Raw genomic sequence first — 23,443 nt, 5'->3', positions numbered from 1 at the left:
ACACTGGCATGTAAACTAAGAATTGAACCCTCAACCTTGCGGCTGTAGGACTACCACTGAGCCACTGGGGTGTGATGTTCAGCTGTAACATGCAGTAAATGTTGCTAAATTTTACAAACTGTACCTTAAAAGATAACATTAAATATATTACATGACGTTAGTAACGATTACCACTGGTTTACGAAGCTCTTCTTGACTCGGATCCTGTTTATTTGTGAACTTTTCTTCAGAGAACCAAACGTTCCAATGACATTTTTTTGCTCCCCGTGTTCGGACCGATACGGGAAATAAAGCTTTCAGTTGTTCTGCCTTCTCTGTTTGGAATAACTGAACTAAAATGATCAACATTTATTTCACAAAAGACCTAAATTGTTACTGCGACCATAACTCGTGCACTTTATTCGTCTATTTACTTGCACTTTTATATTTCGAGGTTTGTTTTGGAACTGTTTTCTCCTTTAACTGTGACGCGTGCTGCTGCCTTTCTTGGTCACGTCATCCTTGTGACAGAGGTCTTCATCTCAATGATCATCTTTTATCTGATTAAATAAAGGTCACATAAAATAACAAAGACTTGTCAATAAGACAAAACCAGACTTACTGTACACATACAGGAAGACTGAAATACTGGAGAAAACTGGAGATCACAGACTGCATGGAGCAAAAAGAACCGGGCAAAGACACACGGAAACATCAGAAGCTTCAAAAGGAGAACAATCAAGGAGTGAGGGGGAGGAGTCCACCCGGGCACCAGGGGAGTGCACATCAGCCTAGGACATGGAGAATATGAGCTCGGGGCCGTCAGACTGATGCAATGGGGAGATACTTTCAGGGGGAAAGGCTGGAATAGTAGCATTTGCTCCACACACACACTCTGTTCTATTTTTCTATGGTATGTCCTTGGTTCTGATTTAAATGGACCTACACCATGGATCTTTATTTTATTTTTTAAAACATTCTGACTGCTTGGTATAGCCTACAGCACCTGGCCCCTCCCTCTCCAATATCTAACTAATCTATGTTTTCCTAATGAATAAGAGAAAGTTTAAAGCGTTTATTTATATATACATAAATAAAATACTCTCTGGTTATGTTGGGCAGACACCTACTTCATACCACAGCAAATGTGAGGATGATCTGAGTGAGCATTATCAAATTATGGGCTTTTTTGTCACCTCACCTCTATCTGGACTGGACTAATATAGCTCTTTTTCAGATATTTTAGGTCTAAAGAATAACCCCAAAAAAAAACTTATTTCCCACATAAATAAAGTTCCACAACCATCCATTTCATTAATGGACACGTATCAAAAACATGGTTGGATTTTGTTGGGTAGCGGTATCTTGAAAACTAAAGCTTTTTTTGAGGACCTGCTGCTAGTCTAGTACTTACTGTTGTCATTGTTTTCATGGACAATAATATATAAAATCCTGTGACAGCAACATTTTTTATATTTTACAACATTTTTGATTATTAGCACACAGTATATCAGTGAATGGAAAATCAATGTTTGATTTGATTTAGGGAAATCAGGCAAAAACAACATGATTCCTGTAACAACACTTATAAACTAATAGCCGCGGTCAATTAAATGATCATTTTAACCTGTAATGACGTCATTGTACTTTTCAGCTTACTGTATTCACTATGGTTTTGAAATGAAATATGTACAGGTTGCAAAATTGATTTTAATACAGTCTCTCCACTGTTGTAAACATGTGTAAAATATATATAATGAATCAATCTTATAGTCAAAATGGAAAATATTATTTATCAGTCACGTTATTGTGATGTTTTTAAGTAATATTTACCTTTTTCTCATACTACATGACAGCCGTCAAATTATAATGCAAGAAAATGATTAGAATACATTTTATTTGATGCATTATTATTATTAGTTTTCAAAATATGTATATATAAAATAAGTGAAACCCAGTATCACCATATGTTTTCATCTCATGCGATAGTTTGACACTTGTTAGCCATTTCTATTTTAAGCTTACAAAACAGTGATTCTAATAATACTTGTTTGAATTCATAGACATTTGATCTTAATCAAGCATCCAAAAAAGTTCTTCTTTTTACTTACAAAACAAGCTTTTGTAGATAACACATCAGGAAGTTTCATGTAGGACTCATGTAGGACTCGTTTATGCATTTATTGAATATGTGAGCTTGACCCTGAAACACAGGCATGGGAACATTCTCAGACTTCCATTAAGAAACGTTTATTTGCTAAAAGCCACTAGTGTTGTAAGAATTTAAACATGAAAACCTTTTTCTCCTTCACCATCTCACAGGTTGTTTTGTGTGTGTGTGTGTGTGTGTGTGTGTATTGATCTTTTCTCTTCTTGTATCAGTTGCACTGTGAGCTCCACCTGAGCACTTATATTAGTGTGTGTGTGTGTGTATTCATAACAGCCTTGACTGCAGCTGAACAGTGTGCAGTGCTGGTGATAGTGCTGTGTGGGGGTTGGTGGTCTGTGGAGGGGGAGGGTGAGGGTGGTAGGAGGTGGACCTCACATTTAGCTGCTGTCTCTTGGGAGAGATTAAGCAGTTTAGTGTTTGCTGTGTCTCTCTCTCTATCACTGCCGCCGCTGCCTCTCGCCTCTTTTCTTCTTCTCTGTTTGGAGCAGGGTATGAGAGTGTATCATACATTTCTTCGTCGCTACACTTTCTGTTCCTCTCCTCTGCTCTCATTTCCTCTCTGTTTGAGAAATTGCCCGATTGCCTGTTTTCTTGCCATCCATCCACCCTGCTGACACGCTGAGCTTTTCTTTTCTTTTTTTACATTCCTCCCTTTCAGTTTCAGTTTTACAACCTTTGGCCCTTTTCTTTCTCTCTTGTCTGACCCGCAGACATTCAGCTGATTCTCTGAGCTGTCAGCCCAGATGCCCCCATGGCCCACCCCTTCCCCAACAGCACACCAGACCAGGCCCTGCTCTCCCCAGTCGCCCACCGATAGGCTGCTTCGGTTCGGCCACTGAGCTGATTCCCTGGTCCTGCGTGGAGCACCATGAAGCTCAACCTTTAATCTCCTAAACGATCCTGGACCTAAGAGGATCAATACTCATTTTCAGGGAGCAGCATGATCCCTTAATGTAGTGCAGGATGGCTGCTTATCCTCCTCCTCCTCACCCATCCATCCATCCAATCCTCCAAGAGTTTTAACTTCCCATAGGAAGAGCAGGAGTCAGGCTTTCGTTTTATGGCCCACTTTAGTTAAGGCGTTATCGGCGTTTTAGTGCTGATGTCATTATTCAGGTAACTTGCACCTGCATGTTGTCGTCAGGGAGCCGTTATGATTTAGAAAAGGTGGATCTGTCTTTATGAGTTACAGTATTCTGTTTAGTATGAGGTCGGAATTAGCAGTTAGCCACTAGGAGGCGACTATGGGGAAGTCAACAGCTAGATTTGTGTCTTTTTAAACATCACAGTGACATTCTTTGTTAATGATTTAAAGAATAATAGATGATAAATGATGGCACATATCTTAGTTTAATCATCACCGAGTAATTAACAGCTGGATTGTCTAATAGGTTGCAGATGAAGAATAAAAAAATTCTCATGTTTCTGGTCAGATTTCAAATTTCAAAGATTGACAAACAGGAGTTTCTTTGGCAACCAGACGCCTACGTCGCCTTCTATATACAGTACACGGTCAAATGAAGCCTATCAAACAAACTCTGTGTATTTCACGTTTACGAGCATATCAATTTGAATTTGCTCCACGACACACACGTGATTAACCAGAGGAAAATAGTTCTTCTTCAAAAACATCAGCGATGTTGTATCAGCAGCAGTCGTACAATTGTTATTCTTTTTTTCTTTCCACAGACGCTGAAAATGACTTCATGCTAATAGCGGCACGATCCAAGGAAAATGGGAAAGATTGGACTTTCCGTTGGATGACACGCATCCTATTTTTCCAGGCTCGTGTGTGTGTGTGTGTGTGTGTGTGCAGGGATTGTCGCTACAACCGCACACGTTAGACGAGCGTCTTTTCATTGATCTGTGCCAATGCTGACTGTGTCTGCGGCCACCTGGAGCAAGTTTGGAGATGTTGTTTATGCTAAAGCTATTGCTCTCTGTCTGGGCAGTCTGCCCCGGGCTGGCCTGCTCTGCCGCTACTGAATTATTCACCCCAGAGATCTGCCCTTCTGTGTATACAAGCTGTCACATGTGGCTGAATGATAAGCTGATTGTCAAGCAACGAGGAGTTTGTAAATACTTCGCAGGCAAATTCTGATCCAATGTATAACGTGTGTGTGTGACGTACAACTGTGTGTTTGGTTAGATGGTGAAATCGTGGACGTGTAAACCCAATTTATGAAATCCACGTATATATAAAGAGTGAACGTCTGCTTGCTTGACACTACAGGACACCCAGCATGCAGCAGAACTGGGTTACACACAGTATATCTGCCAACAATGGACAGAACGATGACAACATCTCACATACCAGAGGTCCAGGCACCAGAAACCTTATATTCATCTGCTTTGAGAATAGCCACAGTCTCATAGCAACTGCTGCTCCTCTGACCTATAATTGCATGTCATGGGACCTGAAGCGTTATTCCTTTCTGCGCTGAGTTTATAAACTTCATCTTTACTGTCAGAAGATTTCACCTCAAACATGTGATCTCTGATTTCTATTTTCTCCTCACACAGATCCCACTGTGATACGTGTGTGTGTGTGTGTGTGTGTGTGTGTATAGTGAAGTGAAGGCCTGATTGGATGCAGTCTGAACCTGCTGATTGTGCTGGCATGTCTGTGTCCTCTTCATCACCGCAGCAGTGAGCTCTACTCAGGAGAACAGCAGGGTCTTTCTTTAGGTGGAGGATTGAATCAGTGATGACAGTCTCATGACCTCTTCCTCTTTCGCTCTCTAACACACACACACACACACACACACACACACACGCACACACACAGCTGCCCTACTGTGTTTCATGCACACGCACACCAGTAACAACACAACACAAGTAAACATGTAAACGACAGGTTTGCAGGTCATACAGAGGTAACAAAATGTCACACTGGAAGGAGCTTATTATATCATAATGGGACTGTGGTGTCACTGTATAATAATCAACCAGTTATATTCACACACGTGTAAGAGGGAAAAGTTACTATTTCACTTAAATTTGTACAATTTCAAATTGTGTTCATCTTTGGAGGAAAGACATTTTTAATGTGGATGTGTTTAAATAAGAAGCTGATGATGATGATGATGATAGATACAGACAGTGCTGCGAGATGTGATGCTGTGATGACGCCTCTGTATAATACACCAATACAAGAGATCTGCTTTGAGTGGTGTATAATGATGTTTTGACAAACTAAAGAGGCCTGGATGGTGTGACTTGTTTGCCTCTGCATGAGTCAATCCTCTTCAGAAAGAAATATTGTGTTTAAATGTACTTGATGCATCTGTAAATTAAATGACCAAACGTTTGGTCCAACATCAGATTGACCACAGTCACTCGCAGCGACTGAGAGATGAGCCTGGTTTCTGTTCTAATCCATTCATCTACTGCATCTACAGGGCCAACAACCATCCACTGTCACACTCACAGGTCATTTTAGAGCGTCCGATTGACCTAATCTCCATATTGCATGTTTCTGGACCGTGGGATGAAACTGGAGAACACACACACACACACAGGGAGAACATGCAAACTCCATGCAGAAAGGCCCATGCTCCAACCGTACGGCCCTTCCGTTAAAATGAATCTTAAGTCATTTTAAATAATGTGCGTTGTGTGTACATGCACTGCGGCTGACCATATTTGGAGTTACTCGCCATGATAAGCTGTGAGTGGCACAAAAAGAAAAGAAGATGAATGAGAAGAAACATGTTGACGAAATCAAGAAAAGTATGTCAACAAAAGTATTTAGTTGCTGCTTCCATCTATTCTTGTAGAAATATTGTGGTTTCCTCATGTCCTCATGTTCCTCCTCTCACCATGTGATTTCTAAATCAGATATTTGCATATTGATACACCAGTTTTTCCGATGACCTTTGTGCTTTTGTGCAGTTTAACAATTTCTTTTGTTTCTGTTAATTTTTTAATGCACAAATTAAAAAAAAAGGTGCACAAAGAAACACAGACAAATCCATTGAAGGGTAATTATGATCTGTTTTGATGACATACACATGTATTACATGCATTGCAACGATATTAGAGGGGGAAAAGTTACTTTTGGTTTTTGGATTCTTGCGAATAATATTTATTTTTGGAAAACAAATGATATTTTTTGTCATTGTTTGTGTCACATTTGCTGTGTTCAGGTAAATAAATGAGCACAAGCTAATATTCCAACAGAAGAGGATCAAACAGAGCAGCTGATGGAGCACATGTGCAGATCTGAATGCTGTTGTTGCTGCTGGCTGCGTGGGTCGGGGAGGTGATGTCGTAAAGCTGAGTGTCGTAAACCAGGTGCGGAGAAGGGGAGGTGAATGGGAGGGGAGGTGTATGTGTGTGTGTGTGTGTGTGTGCGGTGGTGGTGGGGGTGGGGGCAAGAGAGGAGGTGACTCTCCGGCAAGCATTTAGATACAACGAAAGGATCATGGCGGATGGCCCCAGGTGTAAGCGCAGAAAGCAGGCGAACCCACGGAGGAACAGCGGTGAGTAAAAAAACTATCCCCGACACGGTCCCGGAGCTCCTTCTCTCCCCGAGTTTATTTCCACTGAAAGTTGGTTGTAGTTTTTCTTTAGTTGCAGAAAGTGTCTGGAAGTGCAGAGTGAGCGCTTCTCTCTGTGTGTGTGTGTGTGTGTGTGCACCGTTATACCTGGGTCGCGTCTCTCTCTCTGCGCCGGAGACCGTTATAGACGCACCTCAGCCCCGTTACACGCGCAGCGGCTTCGGTCCACGCTTCATTCTCCTTCATTCATTTCCACGCACTTTGAGCTTCTTCACAGACTCTATGTTCATTCATGTGGTCTCAGTGAGTCGAGTTTGAATCCCTCCCCGTGAACTCGGACCTGTTTTGCGCGGAGACGGGATACCTGATTGTTAGTGCGGTCCTCGGCAGACTGCTTGTTTTTAACGAACCGTCAATCATCAGTGTTTCAGTGGCATAAATGTCACGGACACACATTGTTACGATATAAACAGCAGTTTGGTTTGTTGTGACACAGTTACTGCGCTGCACGAGCGGATAAATCGCCTTTTATTCGACTCTTGAATATCACATCTAGTGGCGTGTGTTGTGTTCAGGGACAGCGGAAAACACAAATGGTTGTTGTGTTGAAACGCGTCTTGAGCACTTCTCGTTTCTTCGCCCTTTATTCAACTTGCTACACTCAAGTGTGTGAGCGGTGTGTAACTCTCACTTCTTTTAGTTTATTGTTGTGGTTTAAAAAAAACCCGTAAAGTTAAATGATAGACAGAGAGAGAGACACAGAGAGAGAGACAGAGAGGGAGAGAGAGACGGGGTTAAGCAGGATCATGGATGGGTCATAACTGGGGTTCCGGGGAACGAGATACATCTCACGCGCTGTTTGTGTGAGCAGGCAGCAGCGCGAGCGCAGCCCATATAAGGATAGCGGATGCTTTCCATGCAGCCGCGCGCTGGGATTCCTGGTTTGTGTTAGAGTGTGGACACGAGCGAACCTTTATCACACGCTGTATTTCTTTTATTTCACTTTTCCTTTCACTAATCACTAATAATCACATGATTCATACAAACGACAGTGTTTCCCTGTGTTTCGTTGTTTCGTACTCGCCGTGTTATCACTGTGACATGAAACATGAACGGTTACAAAGTAGCGTCTCATCAGGGCCGGATACTCCTTTTATTCACTGTATATTTGGTGCATTTTAAATGACTTTTGAAGTTTAAACGTCTGTTTCCTGTCAGCGCATTTGTATGGTGTGTTACGCAGTAGAGAAGTAGGTAAGTGTCGTGTAAATGAAGAGTGGAAATTCAGTGTCTGTCCGTGTCATACGCAGTGCCGTGGGCTCGCGACCTTCTGTGGTGTTTTCTGGTGTCGCGTGAATGTCCGAAACGTCGCTCATGTCAAGTTAATTTGAATGTTCCTGTCTTTCGTTTCCACTTTTTGTTTGTGGAGCGTGTGTTGCAATGACATGTCAGTGGACAGTCCTGCTGTCAAGGAGAGGACATTTTAGAGACACAGGGAGTGTCTCCGTTGCTGCTCTGTCTTGCTTCGTTAGTAACTTTTCTCATTAATGACGCAGCTATTGATATTTAAAGTCTCCTCCGTAAACTAACAGATGTTTTCTCGGTTGCTTCAGCCTCATTTGTTTCAAAGGGTCATCAAGGTGTGTGTCCTTTGAAGTCCTCACTGACAAAGCAGCTGATCTGTCATGTAAATCACGTTCCCTTTGTATTAAGGGATAATTCCCCCCCCTGACAGCTATATTCAGAAAAATTGACTCTAAAACATTATTTATCTTATTTGTTGAATTCCTCTTCAGCCGTTTGTCTAGAAAAAACAAACATGTGTAACCCTAGCAATACAGCAATAAACAGAAGAAATACTCGTCGCCTACCTGCACAGTTTATTGTGATAGAGTTTATTCTAACAGGTGAATAAGACATGATGTCATCATTATCAGATATGCTGAACTCCGCTGGGCGTCTTTTCTTTGTCAGGCAGTCAGTGTGTTTGTGTCTTCTGTTTTATTTCAGACATATTTATTTATTTGTTTATTTTAAAAAAATACTTTTACTTTAGATTTTTAAAGCCAGGTGAAACTGCTAACAAAACATTATCGTTGTAAGTGTTTTTGTTGGTGTATGAAGAAAACAACACCTTAGCCCGCAGTGACAATGGTTCTGTTCTAATTTAGTAAAGAGTTGGTCTAGCTTGGCTGCTTGTGCATTTTAGGGGAAAAACAACTTGTAATTGATGAGCAAGGCCTTAAGAACCTTAAGTTGTGCCCAGTGTATTATGGTCAGTGGCTTTGCCAGGTCTCCAGAGAGAAGGGGGAGCAGAGATCAAGGTGAGCTCCAGTCCCTGCTTTAAACAGAGAGGTGTTAACAGCCCCGCAGGACGACAGGTGTTTGCAATCGGTGGAATACTCCAGCTTCCTTTGTCACGTCTACCCAGGCAGATCCCCTTAGGAATAGCAGGCATTCCCTGCAACAGTAATTTAACACAGCAATTTGGCAATAGTGGAATGCACAAGGTATTAACATTCTTTGCAAAAATACACAGGACTATGCTGGGAGTTTTACCCCAGACAGTATTTTATAAAAGTGTACATACACTTTATTTGCCTCATCTCCTCGTCTCTTTAATAGACCGGCTGACATTGACCGTTGCACCTTTACTGAATCATGCATCAAATTAGGAACATGAGGTTGTGGGTTTGGCACTTGGCGTCACCTCATGTCATGTTCAAGAGTATGTTTGTTGGCTGGGTAAAACTATACTTAATCTAAACTTAGGACCCAGGTCTCGCTTACCCTGTCTGGGAATTAACAAAAACAACCACATGCTGTTAGTTTATCGTAGAACAGTCACAGAATAACAATAAATGTGCTTTAGCTTCAGTTGCATGTTGTTTGGTGAAACAAGGTTGGTTTTTTTTGGTTTGTTGTTTTGGGGTGGACAGTGGAGGAGGTGGAGGAGGAGGTGGAGGAGGTGGGGATTGGCTCGGTTAGGTGCATATGCCACCTCAGTCCTTTTAAAGACATCTGTTTACGTTTAAAAGTTCCACCCTTCTTGTGTGAAGAGTTCAGCAGAGGAGGAAATTTTTCATTTACCTCACTGCTCTTCACGAAAACCTCCTTAGCAGCTTAATTTGAAAGTGCCAAGAAGAAAATCCCCCACCTCCTCTCTCTCCCCCTCTCTCTCTCTCCCTCTCTCTCTCTCTCTCCAGTCCTTTATTTTGGGGGGTTAAGACACAGTAGCCAGGGGTGCTGTTGATCGCCCTCTGACCTAGGCACCCATGCATGCCTGGAGTATGACTTCACCCCCCTGTGCCATTGTGAGGCTTCTACCATGTCCAATTGTGTTTGTGTTTAAGCCTGTTCACTAAGAGTGGAAGAGAGGAGCTGTGGGGTGTGTGGTGGTGGTGACAGGGGTGTTTCTTTTTCTCTGCTCCCTCCTTCTCTCCACCCTTTTCCTCCCTGACCCCTAAAACCGTGGGCTCCGTGTTCCCCACGGAGTTGAGAGGGGAGGGGAGAGGGGTGAGAGAGCCCGTGTGAAACGGCTGAGGTGACTAAAGAGTTTTACAACAGGTGACAAATGTGGGAGTGGCGCTATCTGACGAAAAGCACGACACACACGGCGGCGGTCGCACAGACCTGTACAGATTCTCGCGGTAAACAAAGACGTGAGGCGTCAGTAAAAACAAAGCACATGTAAAGAGTGTTACAGGTACAGTTATCAACCTGTGCCTTTTAAAAAGCATGCGCGTCCTCGTCTGTCCTCGTCTGTCCTCGTCTGAAATGATGGGATGTACCACCACACTCCCACCTCTGTTAAGGCAGCTTAATGATTAGCTGCTCCCATGGAGGTTCAGCGCATTAGCCTATAAAAAGGTAAAGACGGGGTTTTAAACCTAGAGTCAGTTTCAGTAACCCCCTTAACTGTGCTTGGATGTGCTTTATTGGGGTTTTTGTGGCTGAATGCTTAAATAAACCATTGTGTGTTCAGGCTTTAGTGAGAAAGCCTGAGGAGAAAGAGCCTAGTTACCTTTGCAGTTTGCCTGCTCTACCTCATACACTTTCAGCAGCAGAAGAAAAGGCCCTTTCAGCAGGCCCGGCATGGGGAGGGAGAGCCCTTTTCACACTTGGCTTGTGGGAAACTTCTCCTCCATACTGTGCATGCCATTTGCATATGACCCATTCTTTTCCAAAAGGTCCCCGTGAGGGAGGAATCTGTGGAACGTTCACAGAATTCATCAAATCCCTCTCTCGCTTGGCCCTCGGCTTGAGGGTCTGCATCGCGGCATTCTCTGTGTGACATTTCTGTCCTGGAAATATAGCTTACATGTGCATCACCACGGCGACAATACCCATGCATCACCGTGGCATTTCTGTGCAGTGTATTTTAAAGTGGCAACGTCTGCTAAATCGTCTGCTGTGTGTCGGGTCAGAGTGAAGGCTTCATTTAACTCAGCGGACAGGAGTTTCCCTGAATCCCCAGCATGGAGCGCTCCGTCTGCAGGACGGGACAATGCGATGGGGGGGGGCTGCACACTTAGCGGACCTCCCTCAACTGATGATGATAAATGACGCCATCCACAGATCACCCTGGAGGGACAAAAATGTCTGTAGTAGCTGTTTAAAAGAGGGGTTTTGGGGGGAATACAACGATGAGGTGGTGGGAGCTTGAAGCGGCATGTCGGCTCAGTGAACTGAGCAAACGCGTAACTGTTATCTACAGAATGTAGCTGCCTGCTTTGCATCATGTCCGGTGTGAAAGCTCATTTATGTGCTGCTGCTGCTGCTGCTGCTGCTGCTGCTGCTGCTGCTGCTGCTGCTGCTGCTGCTGCTGCTGCTGCTGCTGCTGCTGCTGCTGCTGCTGCTGCTGCCGCCACGCGACACAACCTGTGGTATCATGTAAACTAACTGGGACTCCTCTGCTCTCAAAGCACTGAATCACGGGCAGACAGGTGTGTAACCACGGTGACTGCAAACTCATCAACTGGAGAGATACTATTCGTTTGAAGCTTTTTTTCATGATTAAACCAAGATTTGCGATAGTTTAAGCTTCTTAAATGTGAACATTTTCTTCATTTCTTTGCTCCGGATTACAGAGAAATCATTAAAAGTGAATCATTTTGGTTAGTGGACAAAACAATGACAAACACAGATCAACATTTGCTAAGGTTTTCTGATTTTTATGGAGCAAACGATTAATCGAGACAATAATCGACAGATGAATTGATTAGTTGCAGCTGTTATATTCTTCGTTTCTTTGTTAATCTGTCTGCTGGAGGGAGAGATAACTGTGAGATGCTGTGCCGCTGGTGATAAATATGGTCTGAAGTTTTCTCAGAGCTCTGTCGATGTGTTTTAATCTTGTATTCGGTAGTGAGACATTCTGTCTGTCTGCAGGCCCCTCCTCACGCGTCCACCATCATCATCACCGCAGCCTCCCTCTCTCCACTCCCACCCTTACTCCCCCTCCACAGACTGATCCCTCCACTGCAGTGTCATTTCATGTATCATCACTTTCATCTGACATACTATAAATACAATCAGTCTCGTCTCTTTTCAGTGTTCTGTCTACACATGTAAAGTTATGATGACTTTAAATAGAGCCAAGTGATTGTATTGATTTCCCTCTCCAGAGAACACATCACTGATAATGGTAACACATTCATATTTACATACTGATCCTTGTCCAGGCAGCAGTTCAAGAAATACTCGTCCATACCAATGTGTTACGTCACTGTCCATGTGTCTCACTTCTACCACCCGTGTGACTGAGATTATTTACTTTTACACACAGTCGGTGCTTCATTTAACTCCGCTGGATTTGATGGGATGTGCAGAGTAGTTCAGTGGTATGTGTGACCGTGCTCCTGGTCTCGCGGCATCTGACCGACTGCCTGTAATGCACAGTGGACGATATTCTTCTTCTCTGTCAATCAGGGAATTGAACTCCCAGGTTAATCCAGCGAGAAAATGGATTTATTGGCTACAGAGCTGCAATCAAGGATTATTTTCATAATCGATGAATCTGTTGATTATTTTCTTGATTCATCGATTAATCGTTTGGTCCATAAAATATCAGAAAAACCTTAAAAAATGTTGATCGGTGTTCGTCACACCTGGAAATGATGACTTTTAATGACTTCTTTGTTCTCCAGAGCAAAGAAATGAAGACAATATTCACATTTAAGAAGCTTAAAAGCTTCAAACCGTTTAATCGATTATCAAAATAGTTGTCAATTAATTTAGTAATCGATTAATCGATGTAGCTCTAATTGGCTCTAATTCGCTGAATCGCTCTGTAGTGCTCGTGCATATTGAATCCATTTGTGTCACAGAAGCACAAACAGTGAACGGCGAGACGGTTTTACATGTTTCGTACCTGCTGTACCGTGTAGTCTGAAGAACGACACCCCAGGTCGTCTCCTTCTACTTCGGGGTCAAAGATCGGGGGAGGAGGAAATGTTGGTACACGCGCAGGACGCCAAAACAGACTTTGAATAATCGGACTATGAATTGCATTTTACCATGCATGTAAAGTCAGTGAAGCATGGCCTTTAACCCCCCCCCATAGTTTCTCACACTTCAGCTGCTTCCTCCCCAGGTCACGTGTATTCTTTCCTTTCTGCTCGGTCTTTCTTTTTCTCTCTGGCAGCTGCTTTGGCTCAGATTCTCACCAGCAGGTGCTGTAGACATGCAGCAACTCAGCTGTACGGCACTCATAAGTAACACCTGACAAAAGTACGAGATACAACTGCAGCCATAGTGAGGGAGGGAGGGAGGGAGTGAGGCAGAGATTGAAAGTTTCCTCTGGCAGGAGAACAGGGCGTGGCTCACAGTCAAACGCTGGCCTTCTCAAGAAAGACATGTTCAGAATAGAAAGAGAAAACGTGAGAGCAGAAAGGATGAGGAATGTGGGCTTTTTTCCCCCCAAATTCTGAAGTCGACGTGCTTTCTTCAGTGCCAACTTTTCAATAAACCCCTTTCATGCAAATTTCTGGTTAATGGATCTTTTTAAAGGCCAGCACTAAGTGAATGCTTAGGGAGGAACTTGAATTTGAAGGGAAGGGAGAGTGTTATCTTTTCTTACATCAATTATGATGTACAGTAAGAGCTTGGAACACTGTTAATTGTGCTCTAAAAGCAAATTAAGAGGTCAGGAGAGAAATTATACGCACACTTTTATAATCATCATCAGTAATGACCCAGCACTCGGAATAAATTAACCCATAAATCATCAAGGCCTATTAATTAATACAGCTCAAATAAAAGCTAGCCTGTGTTTTTTTGTCACTTTGTGCTCTCCTGACTCACCGGTACCAGACACACATCAGAAGCGATCGATCAGCTTCTCAGGGCGAAGGTTACTTTGTCATTTTCTCTTGCCTCACCGTGAACAAAACCAGGAAGTGTGCGAGAGATTACGGCCCAGGATGCAACCTGAAAGCCCTTTATCTCTGTGAAAACAAGAGGTTTCCTGCGGCCCTGCTCCCATCCAGCCTACCTCCCCTTCCCTCCCCTCCCCTCCCCTCCCCTCCGTCAACCACCCGGGCCCCTAGCACCTGTGGCAGCCTATTTAAGGCTCCACATCGTGGTTGTGGAGGCCATGAAGCCAGGCAGAAAACATGAAAGTGTTATGGCCAAGATTGTACAAAGCATTCTGTTTCTGCTTCTCACACACATTTAAAAAAGAGGATTAATGAAGTAGAGAAAAAGAAAAAAGTAAGGGTGAGCAAAGGAATGAAAGTGCACCTCACTCTCCAGCACAAGGTTGTGTTGTACTCCATTTCTTGTCAATATTTTCAATTTACGCTTTTGCAAAGGTCTCCAGTTCTTTCCATGGTAATCACACACTTCCTGCTGACTCCTTTTTACTCACATCACATCATTCAGATCAGAGGAAGATCTGTTAATCTAATCTAATATCAAACTTCAGGCGTCATATTTGTGCCACTTTTTCTTAGCTTTGATAATGGATGGATTTGATGAAGTTGCAGAGTGAGTTGATGAGGGAACTATTTAACTATTAGCATTTATTTATGGAGTGGACAACAGAAGCACAGGACATGGAGGTGGTCAGTACATCCACTCAACAGAGAGAATATGCTTGAAAATAAAGTATCTATATGAGGATCTCTATGATCTGAGAATATTTGAGGCGTATGACTCGAGCAGAAGATGTCGAGCGACAAATACGTCATTTCTGGCACTTGACTCTTTCAAAAGTGTCGCACAATGGTGTACAAATTAGTGCTGTCAAACGATTAAAATAATTAATCGCGATTAATCGCATTAATGTTAAAGTTAACTCGTGATTAATCGCAATTAATCGCACATTTGTATCTATTCTAAATGTCCCTTGACTTATTTTGTCCCATTACTTTTTCTCATTTTCTCTTATCAACATAGAAAAGTGGATCTGCTTGCTTTGTGCTAATGTTTTTTTTTATTATTGAGACAATATCTCTGCATAGTTTGAGTTATTCCTCTTATTGTGAGAGCCGCACAATAATAAGAAAGGCTGTGTATCAGCCTGCAGTGTGTGAATAAAGTGCCGTTTAATGTGTTGTTGTTTTTCTAACGTTACAGTTGTTGTCTAGTATTATTGATGACTCGTGCACTGAAGCTTGTACGTTGTTACACACTAAAACAACTTCAGGAGAATCCGGTGAAGTTTGTTTTTATCCTCATAGAACTGGAGTTTTGTCAGCACTGAAACACGAGTTTTTGAAAACGTGTCCCAGAGTGAGAAAATCTCAAAATGCCTACAAACACTACACTACGACTGGAGATTGTTTGGTGTCTTCTTTCCTTAGTCCCACCGGCATGGTCCATTCAGTCTCTGTTTCTGTGACTGCATATATTATAATGTACACTTATATAAAGTTTTAAGAGCACGCTCAATGTCTCCATTTTTGGTGTATTTGTGTTGCAGTTGTTTCAGTAATTTTGTAGGTTTTCGGAAAGAAAAAACGCTGTTTTTACTGAAAACTTTTTAAGAACAATAAAGAAAAAGAGATAGTAGAGGAAAATGTGTGTGTGTGTGTGTGTGTGTGCATGGATAAGGCCTTAGAAATCCCTCGCTGTTGCTTTGAGTTGCTGCCACAGCTGGCAAATGTGGTTTGTCTTGACAGTGGTCTGCGTTGAATTTCAATGACACCCCCCTCCCCCACTCTCACACACACACATCTCCCCTCCTAGTCTTATTATGCCATCACTGTTAACTGGCCCCTATTCACTGCAGTGTCCTGACTTCCCAGAGGGACCTAGATAAACAAGGGCTATTCAGTGAGTGAAAAGCTTGCCCCCTGCCAGCCTTGGGGCTGTCCTTGTTTCAGTGCCAGGCTGCAATCTCGCTCACCACCAACGCCAGCACCGGCGGGCGCTGTGCCACCAATTCTTCAGCAACAACACAGCACACTTTTAAGTGATTAAACTCAGACTTAACTGTGGCGTCTGATAAATGGCCCGTCATCAGCGTACGGTAGGAAAAGGGAGGAAAGCTCGATTGGTGCAAGGAAGTGGTCGAGTGGCATGTTTGTGTCTTTCTGTGAGAGAGCGGGGAGCATTTATCTGTAGGTGTGGTGTGATGTACAGGCCAGGCTGACTTCCTGTTGTTATAGTCCATCAGGGAGATCAGGGTGGGGGATGCTCCCATGAGATTACCCCATGAGAGTCACATGGACTAACTGCAGTGCACTGAAAGGCCCTGTTATCTGTGTTTGTGTGTCTCCATGTGTTAAGTATGGTAAGCGTGTGCATTCCAAACCTCCACCTGAAATCTGACCTGAGCATGAACTGTCTCTGAAATGCTTCCTCTGCAGTTTCTTCTTCTTTTTTCTGCCCTTTCCTTCATCCTTCCTTCAACAGGCCGCGTGGTAGCTTTCCTCTGAGATACGTTGAAGGAAGGATGTGCTTCTCGGGTTTCTCTCCTCTAACTAGATGTTTAACAGCTGTTTATTTGGTGTTTTTTTAACAAAGATGTAACACAAAGCAAAATATAGACAATACAATACTCACAAAACAAGGAAATAGGAACAAAAAATAGTGCTGAACTTAGACCTAAATGATACTCCTTAACACAGCTCTCCATATTGAAACAATTCAATTAAAGTGTTTCATTTGAGGTTATTTAATCTACCTTATTTATAGTGCGATAATCATTTTTTTAAAGTATTGCATTGTAAAAATATGAGACAATAATTAGGGATGCACCGAAATGAAAATTGTTGGCCAAAACTGAAAATCAGGAACCCTGATGGCAATTCTGTACCATTGTTTGTGCTCCTCATGCTCCTCATACCTCCATCACTCCCTGACCAGCCAGCTAATTTACAGCAGTACCCTTCTAATAAAACGGCTGTCTGATAAATCTATTGAATCAGGACAGATGTCCACTGCTGGTGTGGCAGTGACTCAGTGTCTAGACGGGCGGCGATGTGAGCAGACGACTCTGAACATGATTCAGATCCAAAGGCATCTGCCGTTTCCCTCCCCTTCACTGGAGTGGTACTGTCCAGTGATATGGAACGCCATTGAAACTAGTGTCTGTGGGACACGGCTGGATCGGGCAGGGAATCATCACACCTTCATTTGGTGTGGTTTACACCAAAATGAACCACTTTTTCAGGCGGACCAGAGTTCGGATGAGCTCTCACACCCGCCCCAAACAAAGCAGTCCGTTGAAAGTGGACCAAGCAGCTGTGGGGGGGTGAAAGCACCCTGAGAGTTAAACTCCGCAGTAGTGACAGGGAGAAACACTTGCATGATTATAGACACGTGACGCGTGGCCATTCTGAAGTGCACCCAGGAATACCATTACAGCTGATTGAGTGCATTGTGGCAACAAGCCAGCAGCCCTACATTTGGGTCAGGCTTTATCTGGCCCTCTTCCTGGGATCGGGCAGAAGCCTAAGGTGGAATTCCACCCAATAATAATGATATTGGGCCCTGAGAGATAACACTGATGTAAAGCTGTTAATTGTTTATGATGACGCTATTGAACCCGAGCCTGCTCTTTCTTTTGTCCTTGGGGAGCTTATCCCTCAGGCAGCACTGACTGTGGTTTGATTAAAAAAAACAGGTTTAAATGGAGCAGGTCCTCTGATGGACAAGCAGATTACCATACTAATAAAACATACATCACGATATATACAGAGGCCCCCTCTGACTTCCAGCTATTAATATACAAATGTAGGGGATTACTGTCTGCTTGTCTCCGTGGTCGTGGAGAGGGGATTAGGGTCCTGGTCCAGACAGATTGGATTCAATATACGTGTGTGTGTGTGTGTGTGTGTGTGTGTGTGTGTGTGTGTGTGTAAAACTAAATTACAAAGCCCTTGTGTATGCACAGAGTGATCTCTGCTCTTTAGCTGAGATGTAACATTCTCTTATGTTTGTGGATCATTCATTACAGATGTGGGTCAGGTTTGACCAGTTAAGACACAAACAAAGTATTAATATTATATAATGATGGAATGATATTATCTCCTGTTGTTATATATATATGTAGAATAATATAATGTGATATAATATATATGTAGAATAATATAATGTGATATAATATATATGTAGAATAATATAATGTGATATCATATATATATGTACAATAATATGATATAATATACATATGTACAATAATATAATATGATATTATATATATATATACTCTACATAGGCATCACTGTAACATTGTAAAAGAGGTCAATTTTAAACTAAACAAAGCAGGAGAATTCACACAAACACAAAGCAAGTCACATTCTTACTTACAATGAACACTTTGGTAATTTACAGCATGCATGACACTGAGAAATTAGTCACAGTCTGGCATATCTATAGTGTTCACTCCAGCAAGAAATGTGACACCATTTCAGTCTGACACACTGCTGAATCGACAGATTATGAACACGTACAATAAAGCTCCTTCAAAACACACTTTAGCAGTGTTTCTCTATCCTGACTGGCATCATTTTGTCTCGCAGGAATAACGTCCTTCCAAACTATGTGTGCTGCAAAAGTAAAGAGAAAATCCAGAGATTTGTTTTAAGTCTAATCTTCATCTCTCTGAATCCCCACTCCATCTGACACAGGATTAAACTGCGAGGGAATCCTTGATGAAAACACATGTAGTTCTGTCAAAATGGGTTAAATCTGCAACGTATTGAAGGTAAAAACCGTAAGCGGTTATGGACTGTGACCATAATCACTACAAAATAAAAAAAAAACAGTGTAGTATCCTGTCACGGAGAAGATGTCCTACAGATAGCAACAGGAATATATCGTTCACCTGTTTTAACATGCGGCCCACACAAGAAACACACATACTCTGGGCTGTTTATCCCCAAGGGCGCCCAGCTAAAGGAGAGACAGCCTCTTAATCATGTCCCTGTCCCATGTCCTCGTTATCAGCCACGATTAATGAGCTCTCCATTAATGAAACAAAAAAAAACTGAAAACAGGAGGTGCCAACCCCTCTTGTAGGAGAGACAGTGAGGAGTGTGTGTGTGTGTGTGTGTGTGGGTGAGAGAGTGAATGCTCCCCAGGTGCGATGACATCACCCACCAAGGTAGATATGATATCTGTCACAACTGTGTGTGTGTGTTTGTGTGTGTTTGTGTGTGTGTACAAGTGGCCTGACAGTCAACATTGTGTTTCATTGTTTAAACCAAACCTCTCGAGTCTAATTTGTTTTGCTTTTGAATTTCCGTCTCCCCTTTTTCGTCTGTGGTGGCTATATGACATGAGGAGGAGGAGGAGGGATGAGGAGGAGGGGAGGGATGAGGAGTGCTCGGTAGTAGAGAAGGAGGAGAGGGGGGCGGCAGGTGCAACGGACACCCGGCACAATCACCGGTGCTCGGCAAAAACAGGGACAGGAAATCAAGGTTGTCCTGGCAACCTGGCACTATCGATTAAGCATGGCCGTCTCCGGGCTCACGTCAGAGTCCCACTGGAAATGATGCTGCCTCAGGTTTCAGGAGAGGAAGAGGAGCAGGGAAAGAAGGGAGGAGTCGCCATGAAGTGTCTCACCAACAATTTGCCCCACTTCCGGTGCTCGTCCCTCCCCAACTCAACTTCCAACCTCAGCTGCATGTTGTCTTCTCGAGTCCCGTTGAGATTTCTCTTGTGGATTTATGAATGCAAAATCACTTCTCACCCACGAGTCATGACCATTACTGTGGCTGAAAACATTTAACACGCCTGTGTTCCTTTGTCTTGTCTCTGTATACTGTACGGGTCCATGTGGGCAGTATCTCCGGGGAATTAGTTCACATGGTGCAGTTTGATTTAAAGTTTACTTTCCTATGTCTGCGGGGGCACGCTGGCCTTAACACAGTGATTTCTTCATCATTGTACACTGGGGTGGGGACGTTGCATTGCCCTGCACACTAGTAATCAATACACCAATATACAGTAGACTTGAAAGGCTGACAGTGCACGCTGTCATTCCCACTCGTTCCTCTGTGCTGTGTCTCTCTTTTACCTTTGCACCGGTCAAAAACACCCAAGGTGTTGGTCGTCAGTATGACACAACACTGTAAACAGTAAATGCACCTTTCACCTGTCCACCAGATACACCACAGCTACAGTACGACCATGGCGAAGTGGCTGTTCTCCACAGTTTTAACACTTTTTTTCTGACCGTGTTTTCTGGTGCGGAGGCACTGACCACTGATGATACACCACAGATAATCGCTCTCCATATAAAACTGTCACTTCTTTTTATTTCTCATCATCAATTACGTCTTTATGTCAACGTTTTCTAACAAGGCCGTCTCATCCATTGTCTAAATGATCTGTATTTTCCCAGCATTAGTTTAAAGCTGCAATCTTCTTTAATGGAAGGACGACAGCACAAACCTCGCCCTGTTACCATCCATCCCTCTCGCTCCCTCCATCCATCTAGTCAGTTGAACACAGAGCAGTCCTCTGTCCTGTCAACAGTGGACTTTCACAGCCTTTTTAACCCATAGCCTGCTAGTGAGCCATGCTCAGTGTGTCACACAGGGTTTCATTGAGCATGTTCATTGTGTTGGATTAGAATATGAACACTCCTATCATGGCTGTATGCAGAATATGAAGAACCAGCCAGCAGCGTCATCCCCCAGCTTATATTATATTTTTCATCCAGTCAGAATGTACAGGAACATATTACCACAAAATGTCATACATTCATTTATTTTAAACTAAATTATGTCCAAACACTTCAGAGTTTATTCATATTCTAACTGTCAGTGATCGATCAATCAAATCAATAGTCAGCAGCACTTTGCAACTCATGGTCCACTAACACACACACACACACACTAACTCTTGCTTTGATGGTATCGATGTTATGTCATAATACATGTACATTATGGACATTTTTGCCTACTTTATTGTAGGAAAACGTCACAGAACTTTCGTTTAGATGAACACAGTTCTCCTGAATGAAGCTGCAGTTGCCACACACACTAACAGTGGCCACAGTAGAGATGCAACCAAGTGAAGAGATTGAAATAAAGTGGAAATGAAGACAACAAATGCATGTAGCCTAGAGTGATGTCTTACAAGACAGTAGGGGCGCCTAACATCCCCCCCCTCCCCCCCCCTCTCATCTCTCTTTATTTGGGGCTATTCTGGGCTGGACTAATGTCCCGGCGATGCTGCGCGCTGAATGAGTCAGCGGTCATTATGGTGTGCAGACAGCACTCTGCCAGAGGCCACAGGAGCCAGTCAGTCTAATGATGAGGCCAGTGAAGTGCCAGGGACCAGAGTGCTCAGGATGTCCTATAGCTCCATCCAATTAGCCCTTCTCTGGCCCCGCCCATTGTCACCGTTTCTTAGACCACGCGGGACAGCTGAGGGCGGACGAGCCATTTATCCTTTCTCCCATCATTAATAGAGCATTTCTCTTTGTGGCGTCAAAGCGACAGGTTTGTGATTGATGTTGCACTGGTGATTTCATGAGTCTGCTCTCTCTTTATTAAAACCTGTCTTTGAAAAGCAATACACCTTCATTTAAGTTAAAAAGTATTAACTATATGCTGCTATGTGTCATTCACTGCGCTCTATGTGTTGTAAATATTGTATAATTCAGTCCAAAGAAAGAGAGGGAGGTGGTGGAGGTGGTGGTGGTGGTGTGGGGGACGGGGTGTTCAGCCACAGTCAGCCTCCCCTGGGAGAGACTGACTGGACAGGAATGTAAACATGGCAGCTAAATAAACTGCTGCGTGGGGCACAGAGAGAGAGAGAGGGAGAGGAGAACACAGGGAGGACAGAGAAGGAGAGTGCCTTTAGAGGTGTCAGGATCACTTAAAGACAACGACAGACTATTACAAGCGAGATCTCTGCGGGTTGAAGCGGAATATATCCCAGAGTACGCGGTCTGAGCGCAATAAAGTAGATCTTCTTTGTCCATTAGCTGGCACAGGCTGTAATCAAAGAATTTAACCTGGGAGGGAAGGATGATATCCACCCTGCGCCGAGGCTTACAAGGACAGCTCAGCATTCCTCTCCCTCCACTCCTTTTAACACCTTATCTCAACCTCTCGCTCTAAAATAAGATGCACTCACACCCTGTCACATGGCACCAGCCGTCATCCACAGCTCCACAAATACTCCGTAGATGTTGAAAGCTTGAAAGTTGCAGGTAGAGTTTTTGGTTTTGTGTGCCTAACTTTTAAATAAAAGAGTATTTTTTAGGTGTCAGGCGTGTCTCGTCATTAATGTGACTTGTCGGACTCATCACAGCGCACTGTTGTTGGTCTGTGGGCCTCACGGTTGAGCTCACTAACGTCCCGACGTTAGGCACAGAATCAACTCCAAAAGCACCGTGTCTCCATCTGTTCTTCTTCAGCTCAGCCCACAGTAGACGTGTAAACCTCCAGGGTTGTTTTGATGTGGTGATCTGACTGTTGAACACAGGTGCTGCCGGCTGCTTCTGGTTTCTTTAACCCGTGGCAGGTGGCAGCCATTACGGCTCTGTCTGGAGTAGCAGACTGGCACCGTTGCCGTCCCACACTGTGACTTGCTCTGTCATTATACATTGACTATGGATGGATACCTGGCAGCAGCATAGCTGTAGATGAGTGACCCAGGCACAGTGTCATGCTGTCACCTATCCCTTCCAACCACTGAAGTACCAGATTTTTTTTTTATATCCCTCCTCCCTGGTTTCTCATCTTCTACGTTGCTTTTTTCTCTCTTTCATTTCTTTCAAGGTGGATCAAAGCCTCTGCGGAGGCACATGGGACCAGACTCAATGTCAACAAGTTGCTTTCTCTGTGTTCTTTCAGTCTTTGCTTCTTAGTTTCCTTTGTAAAAAAAATCTCCTGTTTTTACTCCATATTACACTTAACGCTGTGGTGCGTAACTTTTAAATATAAATAATACACAACTACCTCCGTGTTTCTCAGTATAGCTGTGATCTTGAGTCGGGGGAGATGACTACAAACTTACTGGAGTGTAACACAAAGGCGTGCCCACAAAACATTTCAGTAGATAAAGTAACTGCTAAAAAAACCAGTGTTTTAGCGCTTTGGCATGATAAATGCCTCTTGTCCCTGTCTGCCCCCGTGCTGCAGCTGTATACACACAGACACTCCCTTAGTCAGGTCTGATAATATTGCATTATTTCAATTCATTAAGACCAAACAGAGACGTGTAAAAATAATGATAATAATAATAATAATAATAACATAGAAACACCAACAGTTATGTACTGCAGCTTCACACCAATAATACAGCATCTTAACCTGGTGTCTCATCCTTTATTCATTCCCATTACTGGAGCATGGGAGTTGTTCTCTGCCTGTAGTTGCTG

General features: G+C 43.3%; 1 protein-coding gene across 1 annotated transcript in view; it reads left to right on the top strand.

Moving 5' to 3' along the window:
• Positions 1 to 6,533: 6,533 nt before the first annotated feature.
• Positions 6,534 to 23,443, top strand: part of zeb1b (zinc finger E-box binding homeobox 1b) — a 49,462-nt gene continuing 32,552 nt past the window's right edge. The window contains exon 1 of the mRNA XM_044029782.1: positions 6,534 to 6,633. Within this exon, the coding sequence (XP_043885717.1) occupies positions 6,576 to 6,633 (58 nt within the window). The 5' untranslated portion in view covers positions 6,534 to 6,575. The remainder of the gene's footprint in view (positions 6,634 to 23,443) is intronic.

The sequence above is a fragment of the Solea senegalensis genome, linkage group LG1 (assembly GCF_019176455.1).
Source record: "Solea senegalensis isolate Sse05_10M linkage group LG1, IFAPA_SoseM_1, whole genome shotgun sequence".
Taxonomy (NCBI): domain Eukaryota; kingdom Metazoa; phylum Chordata; class Actinopteri; order Pleuronectiformes; family Soleidae; genus Solea; species Solea senegalensis.
This window is presented reverse-complemented; position numbering and strand designations above follow the sequence as displayed.